This window comes from Zeugodacus cucurbitae, chromosome 3 (assembly GCF_028554725.1).
Source record: "Zeugodacus cucurbitae isolate PBARC_wt_2022May chromosome 3, idZeuCucr1.2, whole genome shotgun sequence".
Lineage (NCBI taxonomy): Eukaryota > Metazoa > Arthropoda > Insecta > Diptera > Tephritidae > Zeugodacus > Zeugodacus cucurbitae.
Window position 1 is genome coordinate 17,856,037 of NC_071668.1, and position 15,752 is coordinate 17,871,788.

At 32.2% G+C, this 15,752-nt stretch overlaps 3 protein-coding genes across 3 annotated transcripts; 1 reads left to right on the forward strand and 2 right to left on the reverse strand.

The window, feature by feature from the left end:
• The first annotated feature begins 6,934 nt into the window (after positions 1-6,934).
• LOC105215071 (uncharacterized) lies at positions 6,935-10,346 on the forward strand. Its single transcript, XM_011188820.3, has 2 exons — positions 6,935-7,138; positions 7,203-10,346. Exons 1-2 carry the CDS (start codon positions 7,099-7,101, stop codon positions 7,547-7,549), a joined length of 387 nt encoding a protein of 128 aa, XP_011187122.1. The 5' UTR covers positions 6,935-7,098; the 3' UTR covers positions 7,550-10,346.
• On the reverse strand, positions 9,521-10,825 carry LOC105215072 (fibrinogen-like protein A). Its single transcript, XM_011188822.3, has 3 exons — positions 10,551-10,825; positions 9,954-10,484; positions 9,521-9,889 (listed from the first exon to the last, which is right to left on the reverse strand). The coding sequence occupies exons 1-3, from the start codon at positions 10,823-10,825 to the stop codon at positions 9,736-9,738; spliced, it is 960 nt and encodes a 319-aa protein (XP_011187124.1). The 3' UTR covers positions 9,521-9,735.
• Positions 10,826-12,147: 1,322 nt separating this feature from the next.
• LOC105215073 (protein disulfide-isomerase A6 homolog) lies at positions 12,148-14,632 on the reverse strand. The gene is made up of 3 exons (XM_011188823.3): positions 14,322-14,632; positions 13,558-14,219; positions 12,148-13,406 (listed from the first exon to the last, which is right to left on the reverse strand). Exons 1-3 carry the CDS (start codon positions 14,335-14,337, stop codon positions 12,765-12,767), a joined length of 1,320 nt encoding a protein of 439 aa, XP_011187125.1. The 5' UTR covers positions 14,338-14,632; the 3' UTR covers positions 12,148-12,764.
• Between the last annotated feature and the right edge of the window lie 1,120 nt (positions 14,633-15,752).

The window sequence follows — 15,752 nt, forward strand, 5'->3', positions numbered from 1 at the left end:
AAGTGTTGTAAGTATAACACGTTTAACGGTACATTTCGCCTTTCCGCCTGACAAATTTAGTATTTCTTCGCTGTCTTTTTGTTGTTGTTGTTGTTGTGGTTTTTGTTTGACTTCTATATAGCATTCAACGTTGTTATAAATAACTAACCGAGCGCTTTGATTTGTTTTAATTGTAAATATGTATGTATGTATGTATGTATGCAAGTATGCAACATTTCATGTATGTGTGTGTGTGTTTGTTGTATGAACTCAATTGCACTCGCTCCACTATATTCTTGACGTTGTTGTAAATACAGATTTTTTAGTTATCGCGTGCATATAAGTATGTACATATGTATGTATTTACGTATATTGATTTAAATATGTATATAAAAGATGTATTTATGCATTTCTACTAAATTTTAATATTTTGTGTGTTTTAACATACATATTATGTAATATATTATAATACTCTGGCAACAAAAAATCACTCCAAACATATACACATACATACATACATACTTAAAAATGCATAAATAATAATATACATATATAAATATTTATATATTTGACCTTTCAATCGGAAGGAACTGCTTACATCCCATATCATGAAATATTTATTCTATTAATTAATTGAATAATGTGCATATTGTGAATATATAAAAAAACACACATACATACATACAAATTATATTTATATTTTCATGTGTAATGTATGATATTTACCAAGGTCATCGTCAAAGTATTCATAAAAAATGACGTTTCCGTGCGCCTTTGTTTGGAAATTGCAATTCTGTATGCATATGTACATACATACATACATATTTACATACAAATCTACAAATGTACATACATACATGTATGTATGCAAATATTTCAAAATACATTCGTGCACTTTTGTTTATAGTTTCACGAATTGTAACGCGGAAAAATGGCATGCAAAATATAATAAATGTAAAATATGATTTCAATGTATATATGTATATATGTACATGTATGTATATATATACAATGTACGTTCATACTACTAAATATGGAACGACAAATTAAATAAAGGTGAAAATAACAGTTATATCTACTAAGTACAAATTAAGCACAAAAGAATATAGAAATGTTAGTAGCAAGCCCTATAAAAGCTTCTATGTTTTCTTTTACCAAAGTGGAGCAGTGAGGTAATTTGTTGGCAAACAATATTTAAAGTCAAATAGCGGTAGATAGATATGGCATAAGTGTTCTCAGTTCGACATTTGGACAATTAAAGAGTGTATACCGTTAGTTAAAACTGTTTAGATTGAGTGTTTAGTAGGACGCTAAGCATAGTAAACTAGAGCAAAGAATACGTCACACTTTGTTTAATCTTATTATTAACTTACTTAATTTTATATTATTCAATATGTTTCCATATACAGTATACTCTCGAAAAGTAAATCGATTGGCATTTTGGGTAATTTACGACAATTCAAAAAGTCTGACACCTGATTTGCATCGTTTTCATTTCTAAACCAGTGGATCAAGTAGGAGAGTTTATTTACTAAAAAGACGCGATAAACAGGAGAGTAAGTGTTTTTGCAACATCGTAAAAAACGCTGCTTGCTTCGTTTCGAATTTTTTATCACACTCTCTGAAAAGTAAATTAAAAAAATTACTTTTTCGAGGTGCATATGTAATCTTAAAGGTGATTAACTTTTCCGCGATTATTTACTTTTTGAGAATTTACTTTTCGAGAGTATACTGTACTATATTTTTTTTTTCGAAGATCAAACTTTGACCCTTCATATCAGCTGTCATATAAGCTTGGTCGAAATGATTCATACTCCACTCAATAATGAAAAAAATTTAGATTTGCTCTACATTTTGGATTTTTCAGTTGCTACATCCAGTAATTAATAATATTTTTTTTAATTGGCCCATTTTTCGAACTTCAAATCCAAATATTATATTTCTATTTTGGAGGCTAACTTCAAAAATCGGAGCATACAATTTTTTTACTTATGTATGACTCAACCTCCAGAAAAACAATTAGTTTGGTTCAGTATTCAGAACACAAGTCGAGTTTGCCATATAGTGTAATGAACTGATCTTATTTATGATTATAAAAAAAAATGTTTAAATAAATATGTATCTTTTAAAGGTCTCGACGGTTAGCAAAATCCGAATCTTTTTCTAATAATGTCAAAGTTTCTAGAATATTTTTGTAAATAAACTGTTTATCTTAAAATCACTTAGAGAACATTCGCCATAAAATTAAAATTACTTTACTTAACTCTTTTTGTGAATTTAATAAATAAGTAAATAATTGAGGTTAATGTGTGATTGCGAAAATAATTTAGAAATGAACTTCAAACCAGTTTCATACAAATGAAGGCGAACTTGCAAAACACATGTTCGAAAAGCGTCAAAAAATCTTATTTTGGAGGTTGAAATTTTAATGCAAAAGAGTTTTGTTTTTCTTTAGTTGAAGGTAGAAGTATAAAAATTTTAGCAAATATTTAGAAAAATTTTTAAAATCAATTATTTTATATTATTTATATTTAAAGTAGATTCTTCAATTTTAGTTAAAATTTCATTTTAATTTTAATTTTAATTTTTATTTTTATTTTAATTTTTATTTTAATTTTAACTTTAATTTTAATTTTAATTTTAATTTTAATTTTAATTTTAATTTTAATTTTAATTTTAATTTTAATTTTAATTTGAATTTTCAATTTTAATTTTCAATTTTAATTTTAATTATAGAATATCTTGAAAAGTGTTTAATATTAATATTAAATTAATATCAAATTTAATTGTTATTTTAATTTTAATTTATTTAACAGAATACAAAAATCTTTCTTTGTACTACACTTTCGCTCAAATCTACATATTTTTTTGAGAATACTACATGTTTTCAATAAAGCTTGCTGTTTTATTTTCTTATCATCTTTTTCTTTAATTATTCACATTTTCTTAATTTTTTTAGTATCTTACTTTTTGTAAAGCTGCGTCATCATCAAAAAAATCTGCAGGTCTATGACTCACTGACCTTTCGCTTAAATACTTATCAGTTTATTCACTTAACAGATTTGCGATAACGAACCAATACTTTTGAACACAATTCCCACGCAATACATATTGACATTTAAGGCTTTTGAAACACTTGACATGGGACTTGCATTAATTTTTTCGAAATAAAAAATACGGTTATCTGTCGTTGTTTTAATAAAATACAATTTGCACAGCTGATTTAATCAAGCGAAAGTAAATGAAGAATATGCGCAGTAGTTCATAAAATATTTCGTATTTTTGATTATAATTAAGAGGGCTGCTGTATTAATTTTATAATTATTTATGTAAGTATATACATACATACATACATATGTACGATAGTTAACTCAACTGATCATAAATATGTATGTAAGTAGTAGTATATTTATATGTAAGATTCTACAAAAGCTTATGCAATCCAAAGAATATCTTGAAAATTGTTTACAACCACTTATCGCTTTGTTGTTATGAACATATGTTTGTATATTGAGAATATTGAAGCAAAATAAAAACATTTAATATATATTCATACATATATGTACATACATATGTATATGGGTCTAACAAACCATAAATACATAATAATGCGAGCCGGCTTCTTATTTTGGTTGACTAACCACCTTATTTTGTTTATTTCTCTACAAAACTGCTGACTACCATACATACAAACTAGGGCTCTTAAAATTATTCGATTAACCTGAAAACCGATTATTCGAATATCCGGTTTGTAACCGTTCGTACGAATATTAACCGGTTAGCACTATTCGGTTAGTCGCAATGTTCCGACTATTCGAATAGTCGTTCTACTGCGTTTATTCGAATAGTTATACTGTCACTATTCGAATAAATGAAAATTGTTTGCAGTCTAAAAGCCTTTGATTTTCCAGATATATGTCCGTATTTTCCAGATATATACAATGTGCGGTATAAATCGGTTGAGAAGTGTTCGGGCAGAAGGGCACGAGCAAAACCGACCACTGACCAACCCAAAAAAACCGGTTCTTCACAGAAAACCGACTACCCACTCGTCGAAGTTTTGCCCCAAAGCCCCACCCACCGACCGCCCACACTGCCACGAGTGTGTCCCAAAAAACCGGTTCCAAAAAGTAATCGGTTACTGCAGTACTAGGCATATGCCGCAAAAAACCGAAAAAATTCGGCAGCAAGTGGGTAGGGGTATAGAATAGCGAACTCAAGAAACATACCACGCAGTGTTGTATCAGTCATATTTTAATTTTGCATGTAAAACAACAACAGTTTTGGTATGACAGTCATAAAAAATAGCGAGTTTTTTGTTAGTTTTAATATTTCACTTTTTCAATAAAAATAAGAAAATTAATGAACTTGCACTATTCGAATAGTCGACAACGAACGGTTAACCGAATAGTCGAAAATGAGCGGTTAATCGAATAGTCGATGGTTGACGACTATCCGAATAGTGCAAACCGAATACTATTATTCGAATAATGCCCTATTCGGTTAATTCGGTTAGTCGATTAGTCGAATACCAAGAGCTCCAATACAAACAGCTTTTCACATACCTATACTGCTTTGTTTATTGCGTTTTTTGCTTTGCTCAACAAGTTCTATACTCTTCTATATAAAATATATATATATACATTCATATATATAAGCGCTACGTGAATATAATTTCTAAATATTCAGAATATTTTATTACCATATATATATATCTACATATATAAATATTCATACATATGTTAGACGTGCACAGCTACCCAATAGGAAATTATGCCGATGCAAATTGATTTTTTAATAATTTTGATAACACTCAAACAGCTACGGATAGGAATGATGAATAATAATCACATACAAAAACCAACTAGAATTGATGTAAATATAGAAATATCTCGTTTACTAATATTTTTTTATATACCGTATAAGAATTCTCTACATAAAACATGAGAAAAGTGGCAACTAAGACCAATATAAACCAATTCACGACTCTTATTGAGAGCAGTCCCTCTAAAACGTCCACGTCGACAGGTTTTGGAGATAAAACGTCCATCAAAGGCGTTCACATCGACGGCTTTTGGAGTTTTCGGGAGAAAGGTTTTGCGCAAGATTTATGGTCCTAGGTAGATTGGCAACGGCGAATACCGCAGACGATGGAACCATGAGCTGTACGTGTTATACGACGACATAGACGTCGTTCAGCGGTTATGCTGACTAGGTCATGTTGCTCGAATGGACGAAAACACTCCAGCTTTGAAAGTGTTCGATGCAGTACCCGCTGGTGGAAGTCGCGAAAGAGAAAGACCTGACAGCACTTGGAATTTCCAAATTGCAAAATGGAGAGATGAATGACGCGCCCTTGTGGATCCGGCTATAATCGCCTAGGCCAAATATATATACACATATATATATAACATCCACCAAAGGCAACACATTCCTTCGCTCATTTTCTCATTGAGTCACTTTCATTCGATTTATACTGCCTTATAATTCTGGCAAACAATTTATTTGTGAAAAAATGCCTTTCAGTTTCAGTTCATTTAGACAATAAGAATATCAGATGCAATAGTTTGTAAGATGTTTTTGCAAAAATTATATGGTTATAATGCCTTAGAATATACAGGAATTCAGTAATAATTACAAATAATTTCCAATTGGGTAGCTATATAAATATATACTTACATATATTGCTCGGAAGTCAGGTAGGAAAAGTACTTAAGACTACTAGGCATATCTACTGCGGCTTAAAGATTTTAGACTTTATATATTTCCCTCATATCTAGCCGTTCATTGCCTTCGATAGCAATTATGATGTCGTTCACTTTTATTTTGTATTCTAGTTTTTAATTCTATTTTCTCTACTTATATTCAACTATTTTTATTTCCTATTTAAGTGTTATGTTTTGTTTTTGTTTTCTCATTTCATTACATCATATACCCACATACGCATGTATAATCATCAATCATTATCAACAACCTCCATCAATTTGCCGGTCGCCAAACACTTTTGGAAACTAAATTTTCGCGCATGTAATGGCGTTTTACACAAAATATATGTACCTTAATGTATCGTCGAACAGGTAAGTCATACAAAATACTTATACATATGTTCATACATTGTTTTCGAAATATCGAAAATCAATTAATTTCAATGCGCAATATGTTATTTATTATCACTGTTTATGGCTGCCGACTTTAGTCGAGGTAAAATGATATTTATGAGCAACTATTTGCTGTTGTTACTCATATCTGTAGGTTATACTACATTCTACATTCTATATACTATATGTAAATGATTGGCACCTCAAAATTGCTACTGATAACAGCTAAGGTTTTGTTACAGTGGAAAATTACTCGGTTGTTAGTATGTATATAGATATTACAATACATTACAAATACATATATATATATGCAATCGTACATTTTTGTATATTTTGCTTTGCATTTAATACTTATTTCTTATTCTATACCCACATTCAGTAAAGCTTTATTGCATATATACAGGTTACAATAAGTTTAAAAGTAAGATAATTCCTACGGGGTTCGCGATTAACGACTATTCACAATAGCTCACACTATTGGGTTGTAAATTAGAAGTAGTTCGGTACCTAATTAATATATGGGAAGGTATATATATAAATATATATATAAGTGTTATATTTAAAATACAATATAATAATAAGTAAAGAAATTGCGAAATAAGAAGTAAATATAAGTGAAAAGTATTAAGAAATTATTCCTTCATAAACCAAAATTCCGATAAGTAACTCGTTTTGTATAATCCTAACGAATTACCCTATTCCATATTATTATTTTTCTTATTAAATATATTAACGACTATATTTTAAAGTAAAAAGTTAAACTTTAATAAAATTATCTAATAAAAATGTCCGCAAATTCCCACTGACTTGGTAACACTAAATATAGTTTATTAGAATCTTTCCAATTGGCAACGTCGTCACAAACGCGTTTGCCTTGAGCAAAGAAGCAGCACCATCAGCAATAGCAAGCAATAGTAACAAATAAGTAGACAAGCAGATTTGTAAAATTACCAATTTGTCCCATCGGCAAGTATCAACAAGTGCAGTAGCTTAGCAATCAATTAAAAACAAAATTAACAAAATGTGTAGAAACGCTTTCGTTATTGCTTTACTCATAATTGGTGAGTACGAGGAAATATTTTGCCATTTTCTCTTTTAACTTAATACACGTATAATTACCCGCAGCTACCTGTCAATTTTCAACGTTACATGCGGGTCGCACAATTAAAACGGCAGGACGCCGTGGTTATTATGGTGGCTATCAGCCAACGCCAGCACCGACCACAGAACCACCACAAACACCTAAAGAATATTTGGACAAACAGTCAGGTTATTCCACTTTTGGTGTAATCTCGATAATATTTTTAATTATTATGGCTTGTTTGATATTCTACTATGGCATTATGTGCTATCCGTTTTTGTGTCGCGAAGAGAAAAAATATAGTTATATGGATGCATCGTCGACCATCACTTCGGCCACTTCACGTTCAATACAGTCTATAGAGAACTTTCCGGTAGACCAAAAGCACTGAGTCAGCGTCAACATAGTGGGAGGTCGTACTCTGTGTGTATGTGTGGAACACTGTTGAGAAAGTGTTTCAAAGAAATTTTGGCAACTTAAAAGACTATACACAAAATTTTTTCTACTATTTTAGCATTTATGAAGTTACAATATTTTTTACAACAAAATGTGGTTAAGGTTTGGTAAAGTGAAATTAATTTAACTAGATGAGTGTTTAAGTAATATTTCCAAGAAAGTGCTTTGTTAACAACTAATGATGCAATGCGTCATCCGTCATAATTTACACTATATTGCAACATTTACAATGAGTTGTACCCCACTTCAACGGGGTAGTTTTAATTCAGTTGAAATCCTTTGTGGTACACTATAAACTGCCAGTTTCGAAGCGTGCTAGAGTTCACGTATACACAGCAGCTGATTTCATTTAAGTATTTTTAAAAATAGAATATTCTTGCCTTCTTATATTGATGCTAACAACACATGCTCAAGCAATTGAAAATAAGTATTTGAAGTAATATTTAAACACTCCAGGTTGTGTGAAGCAATATGCCGTACTTAATTATATTAAACATTAATAAGAAAATATTCAAAAAATATTTCTAAGTTATACATATGTATACACAATAACTTTTTTTTAAACAAAAAAACCTACACACTCGAATAAAAAGTTAACAATATATTACAAGTTGTTGTTCATACACCCATTCTCGCATCAACACAAAAACTAACTCCTTACAAACTCAAATATTTTAAGCATACAATATCGGTATCGCGCGTAATATACATATACATAAGTTTATAGACATAAGTAGCAGTACTAACAAAGTAAAATATACAGCCTTCACACCCTTTTTGTTGTAAGTTCTTAGCATACATACATACATATACATATAAGCAAGTAAACATTTAACGGGGCAAGACTTAAAGCTCAAATGACATGCCAATTTGTTTAACACTTTTTATACATTTGCATTTTTTATACTTGAAATACTTATATACAAATCTTGATATATATACAAAATCTAGCCTAGTTATAGTATAGCATGTAGTTTTGTTTATAAAGACGTGTGCGAATACGTATTTTTATAGCATTTTTTACATCAACTTTTTTATATAAATAAATATACATTTTGTCATACTATCCAACTTTTTATAATAAACATATGTTTTTCTACAATTTTTTTTTTGCTAATTTTCTGTCACTTTAAGAACGTATGTGTTCTGCAAGATATGACGTGGCGGCGCAAATCTCAAGCACAGATCAATCGCACGTTTTGTAGGCGATGGTTTTTTTTTTTCAAAACAAGATATAATAGAATATTTTAATTATTTACAGTTAAAAGCCGTTGAATCAGCTTTTGGACTAATGAATGTGTATATACGTAGTTATATATGAGTTGTATAGCTTAGTGATCTTGGATATAAACTCTTCATCTGCGCTTAGTTTGCCTTTTTCTAATAAATTGTTAGATACACAATAGAAATTCGACTATGCTGATAAACAAGGAACATATAGTTGTCGTCGAAACCATCTAACGGGAGGCCTAGGGAACGTGCTGTTTCGACAGGGTTGGACCAAAGGGAAAGGGGTGTTAGATGAGTAGGGTTCGTTGGGCATGCAAAGAGGCATCATTACAATTTATTGATATAGTTTTATCCAATGCTATATGTTCACTTAATATTTCACATATTAACCGATTTATAAGGTGCGTTAAAGTAATTGAAAATACATTCGCAAAAGTCTTTCAAAACTTACAATATGAAGTATGAAGCGGAACGATGGAAATCGTAATACAGTTGAACTTCCCTAACTCGAATCACTATAATCCACAAAAAAACTACGTGTTAGAGAGACTTCCGCGTTACAGAAGGTAATTTGTATGAAATTCGATTTCTATTGTCAATTCAAGAGTTCGAGTTATGGAGGTTCAACTGTATATGTACATCATCTGTCGGCTAGTGAAAGAAACTGATAAATAAATACATTTATATTTATTTTTATTGAGATGTCGCATACAGTGATTAATATAAATTAATATGTTCAATTATACATGTTTAGAGACACAAACAAGTACAAATTCGAAATTATAGATACACATCTGAGGATATTTGAAAATAAATTTTCATAATTGAATAAACGAGCATATACATAATTATTTAACAACAGTATTCAACCGATTCAGTTCCAATAAATATTTAGGCACTTGCATTTAAATTGCGCAACAACAATTGTTTGAGGCAATTTCGAGTTGGTCGTATCATCATTTGCGCAAACGCCAGCGATTCAAGTCTTTCTATTTGCACCCAGTTCACGCCATATTCATCGTCACTATAGCGTCCATTTAGGTGGCTATAAAAATATATACATATGTAAATATTTATCATCATTTATAGCAAACTGTGTTTTTCCTTACCATAAATAGCATTTTTCAAACCACCAACCGCCTTTAAACATCTCTGCACAATTCCTTGTATGTATATCATTATCACGATCATAAGTTGAAAATTTCATTCCCAATTGTCTGCGGAAGGAATCGCCAGCATTGCCGCTATAATTTCCCAATTTCTTCAAAGCGTAGTTCTCTGACTCCCCAGCAATAACAAACTGTGTATATTTTGCATAGTATTCCTTGCCATTACGTCTTCTCATTTGAATATATAACTCCTGTTCACAGTCGCTAGTGAGCGCATGTAGTTTCTCCAAACCGATCCAATAGTTACCCGTTAGGTCGCCAAATCCCTTCTTATAGTCCGTCCAATTTCTATAAAAATCTACGGAGTCGCTTTGACGCCGCTGTATAACTAACCATCCACCGAAATCCACGTCTTCTACACAAAACACCTTCAAGTCGTCGATATCCACTTTTTGTAACTGAATATGGTATACGCCATTTTTTGTGCTGTTACCAGTCGCTTCCATACAATTCGTTGGTAATTTTGGTACACTGTAATGAGCAGTTAATAACTGTGAGTACTTGCGATAACTATTTAAGTAAGTTAGTCAATTTTACCGATTTGCAATTAATAGCTTTTCGATGTTCGACATTTTACTCTCCAATTTGGTTCCGCTCTTTTGTACAACGTCTAAGTCGTCCATAAATTCCCGAACAACATCTATTTCCACATCACAAGTGCAAGCGTCCGTTGCATTTTGTTCATTATTCTCACTTAAACAGTATCGGATTCGAAAAATTAAGATTAAATACAGCAAAATCTTCAAAAAGTTGGGAAACATTATGCTCTGAGATGCATTAACTGTTTGAGCGCAGCTTTTAAACTGATGCATTCTGAAGAGATGTAAAGTGTATAAAATGTTACGAACAATTCGATTTTTAGATCAAAAAACTCATAAATCTTAGAATTTTGCGATAAGCATGTTTAAAATCATTATTAATAATAATTATTATCAGTAGAGTTGGTTTTTGGCAATGTTGACAGTACTTTCGGTTATATTAATTTATTTGATTTATTGCATGTATATTTCAATACACATGTATGTAGACAAAAATAGACCTATATACATATGTACGTATGTATCATTTGCAATATGTTGGAAAAATGTTAATAATAAAGTTTGAATTGGTCATAATGGAACTGTGTTTTTCGCTCTATACTTCCTCTCAAGTTGCTAATTTAATAATTTCTATAGAACTAATGACTTGCTATACAAATTAATATAATATATTTATTTTTAATTAATTATTAAAGCTCTCTTCGACTGACCAAAGCTTAGTCTGTGACATGCCAAACAAACAATTGGTATAAATGGAATAGAGTTCTAACTAGAAAGCAGCCGCTTAAACTCTTATACCATATATTTATATACCGTTTACCTACTAGATGCTCTCATAGAACCTACATAACATGTGTATATGTTACTCACTAAACATATAGTATTTTGCGTAGTTCTTAGATATGGTTTTTGACCCTTAAATGGGCGACGCAACACCCATTTTACATTAAAAAAAATCTGAGTGCAGCTTCCAACTGCCATTTCTTCTGTAAAATTTATGGTTTCTGATGTTGATAGTGGTTGTTATCCGATTTCTCCTGTCAACCATGGTGTTTGTGATGGGATACTAAAAAGAAATGTGACTAGTAAGTTGGGTTTATATAGCTTAAGTAGTAGTGCACAACCATTTTTCAAAAAAAATCTTCATTCATATATTTTCTAGTGTGATCATTTGTACCAAATTTTATCTTTAATTTATGGCTCAGTTATGACACTTTATATGTTTGCAGTTTTCGCCATTGCGTGGGCGTGGCAGTGTTCTGATTTCGCTCATCTACGAAAGCAACCTTCTTATGGCGCCAAGGAACGAAGTTTCATCAAGACAAAGTTACTCAAGTCATTTGCTGCACGGACAGACGGACGGACAGACAGACACACATCAAGTCGTCTCGTCACCCTGAGCATTTTGATATAATAACCCAATATATATAATATAACCTAACCCTATATCTCTCAGTTTTATGACTTATAAACAACCGTTATGTGAAGAAAACTATTATACTCTCTTAGCAACTTTTTTGCGAGGGTATAAAAATGGCATATTTCGACCTTTCCGCGACCTAGCTTATAACTTTAATATTTCAAAGACTCAGGCGTTTTAAATTGTTGGTTTTCTTTATTCATTTATACATTTCCATAAGTTGAGCACAAAAATTCGTTATAGAAAAAATAATTTACAATTTGATATACTTTTTGGATTATTTATGTTGGCTCTAAAATATATATTTAAGTAAAGTTGGTTTACCACTATATTATTGGGGGGTCTCTTAAATACATACTATAAAACTAAATTAGACTGTGTGGAACCCTATAAAAGTGTGTCATTTCAAAGAATGCTAGGTAATACACATAACACTTGAGTATTACAACTCATTTGTTATACATATATGTATATGTATGGTTGTAACTATACATGTAAATAGGTAAATGCAATTGCATATTTTAAGCAAATATTTATATGTGACAATTAAAAACACTGTCACACATAAATTTTTAATTAAGTAGGTAGTGTATAAAAAGGTTTGAACTTGAACTGAAACGTTTGTTTTCCTTGATTTTTTTTGGTGGTTTCATATTTGCTTCGTTCCAATTTCATATTACATGCGCATTATTTCCTCTTTTTTTAGTAGAACATAGCAATTTCTTAGGTAAGTCTTGAGTGTATATTGACATGAATATGCAGTTGGTTGGTATATTTTAACTATAGCACACTTTAAAGCTCATCCTTGACGTCATCCAAATCAACATCAGACAAATCGATTTCTTCCTCGGCTGGCAATTGACCATCTTTGCCGTCCCATGGTTGTACAGTGACGATTGCAGGTTTCTTAGCGCCACGCACTGGTGCAGTATGTCCACGTCCATAGGAAATGTCACGCAGGAATTCATTGATGCCATCCTTGGAGAAGGAACCCTTCAATACGGAGAACTTCATTTTTTTGAAATTCACAACAGCCATTGCTGGGTAACCGAAACCGCCAAGTTCCAATGATTCTTCCAAACTGCTTTGTGCACCACCCTCAGCCCAGGCCCATCCCCACAATTTTTGCTTGTATTTTTCACCCAATTGACGTAATGTATCGAGGAATTTGTTACGACACTTGGCATCACAGTCCAGAATGTGTGGCAGCACTGAGACGACGCACAGTGGTTTACCCTCACATGCCTTATCGAAAGTGCTTTCATCATAGACTTCTAACAATTCTGGTGCAGGCACGCTGTCCACGTGTTTTTCAAGTGCCCAGCTGACAATATCAGAAGCAGAGCGACCGCCATCATATTCGGCAGCATCACTGCTGCTCTTCTTGCCGGCTGGGAAGAATTTGATTGTGGGATAACCGCGAATGCCATATTCCTGTGAAAGGCAGTTGGTTAAAAATTAGTAAAAAGTGTTGAAGAAATATTTTTTAGCAATTTCTATATGCTATATATGTACATATATAATAATCTATAGCGCTATGAGAATTTATGTATTTTATTTTCGATATATTTTATTGTTTACTCACCGAAGCCTTGCTCTGATGCACTGTCGCATCCAAAGCGCCCAGTTTAACTTTGCCTTTAAGCTCTTTAGCCGCTTTAGCCCATTCAGGTGCCAGTTTCTGGCAATGTCCACACCATGGTGCAAAGAACTCAACCAACCACACATCATCGGATTGCAAAACCAGTTTGTCGAAGTTGTCATCGGTCAACTCAATGACGCCATCTGAACCACCGCTGCTGCTGCTGCTGCCGCCGCTGCTGCTACTGCCACCGCCTAAAACATCTTGTACCTTCTTTTTGGCTTCAGCTAGTGCCGCCTCCGCAATGGCTTTAGCTGTGCGTTGGCCGCTGTAGCTTGTGGGCGAACGTTTATTAGCGCCGAAGATTTTAATCGTGGGGAAACCTTTAACACCATATTGACCACCTAGTGAACGATGTTCATCAGCATTCACTGAACCCACTTTCACTACACCCTTCAATGCCTTGGCTGCTTTCTTATATTCTGGTACCAGAGATTTGCAGTGACCACACCATGGCGCAAAGAACTCAACAACCCAGACGGCATCATCATCGATGACGAGACGTTCGAAGTTAGAGGGTGTTAATTCCACCACGTCATCGCTTGGTGAATACAAAGCGGTTGCCGGCAGCGGTATTGTTACTAAACCGATTAATAATAGTGTAGCTGCAAAGATAAGAGCATGTGTGTATTGAAAGCACATTAATTAATATAAGGGAAACTATTTGAAATTTCGATACTAATTAACAACTAGTTGTTCATACTTACATAGTATTAATTTCATCTTATCTGTATATTTTTTGTTGTGTGCCGATTCTTCTAGACCGCTTAAGCGGAAGCCGGAAAATGAAAATATTTTTCTTTTATCAAAAGTGCTGTGTTTAGCTCGATTTATGAGGAAGACTTCTATTTAGCCGCCCACAGTTTTATTTTTCTTGTGTAAAAACACAATTATTTTATGATTTTCACTAAAATTACCACACGACACCGTTTCTTTTTCACTACTTATTACTTTCTGATTTTTATAATCGCTAATGCCAGGAATTTTCTTAAATACTACTGCTGCTCTTAATGTTTCTCTTCTTTAATATCTGTTCGTTTCTGATTGGTTGGGTTTTAGTACTTGCTGATAGGCAGTGTTGCCGTATTTTGTAATTATGGCTAAATTTATGTGTTTTTACCACACTTTTTATTTTTATTTATTTATGTATGAAAGGAAAATTTTTATTTTAAAAATATTTTTCCTATTTAATTTTGTATTAATGCGTCAATTTTGGAAACAGGAAAAACTCTGGATTTCAAGCTTGAAAGACACTAAAAAAATTGTGTATATAGTTTTATGCTTCTAACTCAGTAAACTTTTAAAGAATTAAGTGTTTATTGGCTTTGGTGATATGTATATATAAAATTACTTAATTTTTGAAACATCCGAATCGAGTCTTCCAAATGAAAACAGCATATGATAAATCTTAACCGTTTGGAATCGCATTTTAGAACTCCGTTTGTGTTTATGGTTTGTAACACAGCTAAATTTTAGCAATTATGCGAAGAAATCTGAAGAATGGTGTGTGTTTTGGCTCAATACGTCCAGTGGCAACCGAACTGCTTACAAAAAAAGTTTTAAATTCACTGATTTTGATTTATACAATACAGTTACAGATAAAATCTTACGACTTCGAAATACATAATTCTACCAAAGCACCAACATTTAATAATAGTAAAATAAAAAATAAATGTTTTTATAGACATTGCCTAGAGGAAGCAATTCAATTGAATATCCCTACGCCGTCCATTAAGTGACTATATCAGTCCTAATCCCACCCATCCCAACGGAATTTTTAATATTTATTAATTAGTAGTCTTCACAAAAATCTATAATATAATTCTTTTTATAAGATTAAGACAGCCTTCAAAGAAACTTTTTATTGACGTTTCATTGTGTTAATACAAAAATAATAACCGAAAGAGGTTATAATAAAGGTTTTTCAATAAAGTTTTCCAGACGCAGAACCCAATTTTCGACGGTTTTCGAGCATAAATCGACCGACACTGCTGCAATTTCACGTTCGATATTCGTACGAAGTTCGTCAATCAACGCTGGTTTGTTGGCATAGACCATAGACTTGACGTAGCCCGAGGCGGCCAATTGACCGGGACATTTCGTGAGATAACACGTCCATCAAACTTGGTTTTCTATAA

Excerpts from the sequence above, each read along its gene's own strand:
- LOC105215071 (XM_011188820.3), top strand. The coding sequence starts at position 7,099 with ATGTGTAGAAACGCTTTCGTTATTGCTTTACTCATAATTG. Across the intron at positions 7,139-7,202 it reads TATTGCTTTACTCATAATTG|CTACCTGTCAATTTTCAACG; the intron begins GTGAGTACGAGG and ends AATTACCCGCAG.
- LOC105215072 (XM_011188822.3), bottom strand. The coding sequence starts at position 10,825 with ATGCATCAGTTTAAAAGCTGCGCTCAAACAGTTAATGCATCTCAGAGC. Across the intron at positions 10,485-10,550 it reads AAGCTATTAATTGCAAATCG|TGTACCAAAATTACCAACGA; the intron begins GTAAAATTGACT and ends TGCTCATTACAG. Across the intron at positions 9,890-9,953 it reads TTTGAAAAATGCTATTTATG|CCACCTAAATGGACGCTATA; the intron begins GTAAGGAAAAAC and ends ATATTTTTATAG.
- LOC105215073 (XM_011188823.3), bottom strand. Across the intron at positions 13,407-13,557 it reads TGCATCAGAGCAAGGCTTCG|GAATATGGCATTCGCGGTTA; the intron begins GTGAGTAAACAA and ends TGCCTTTCACAG.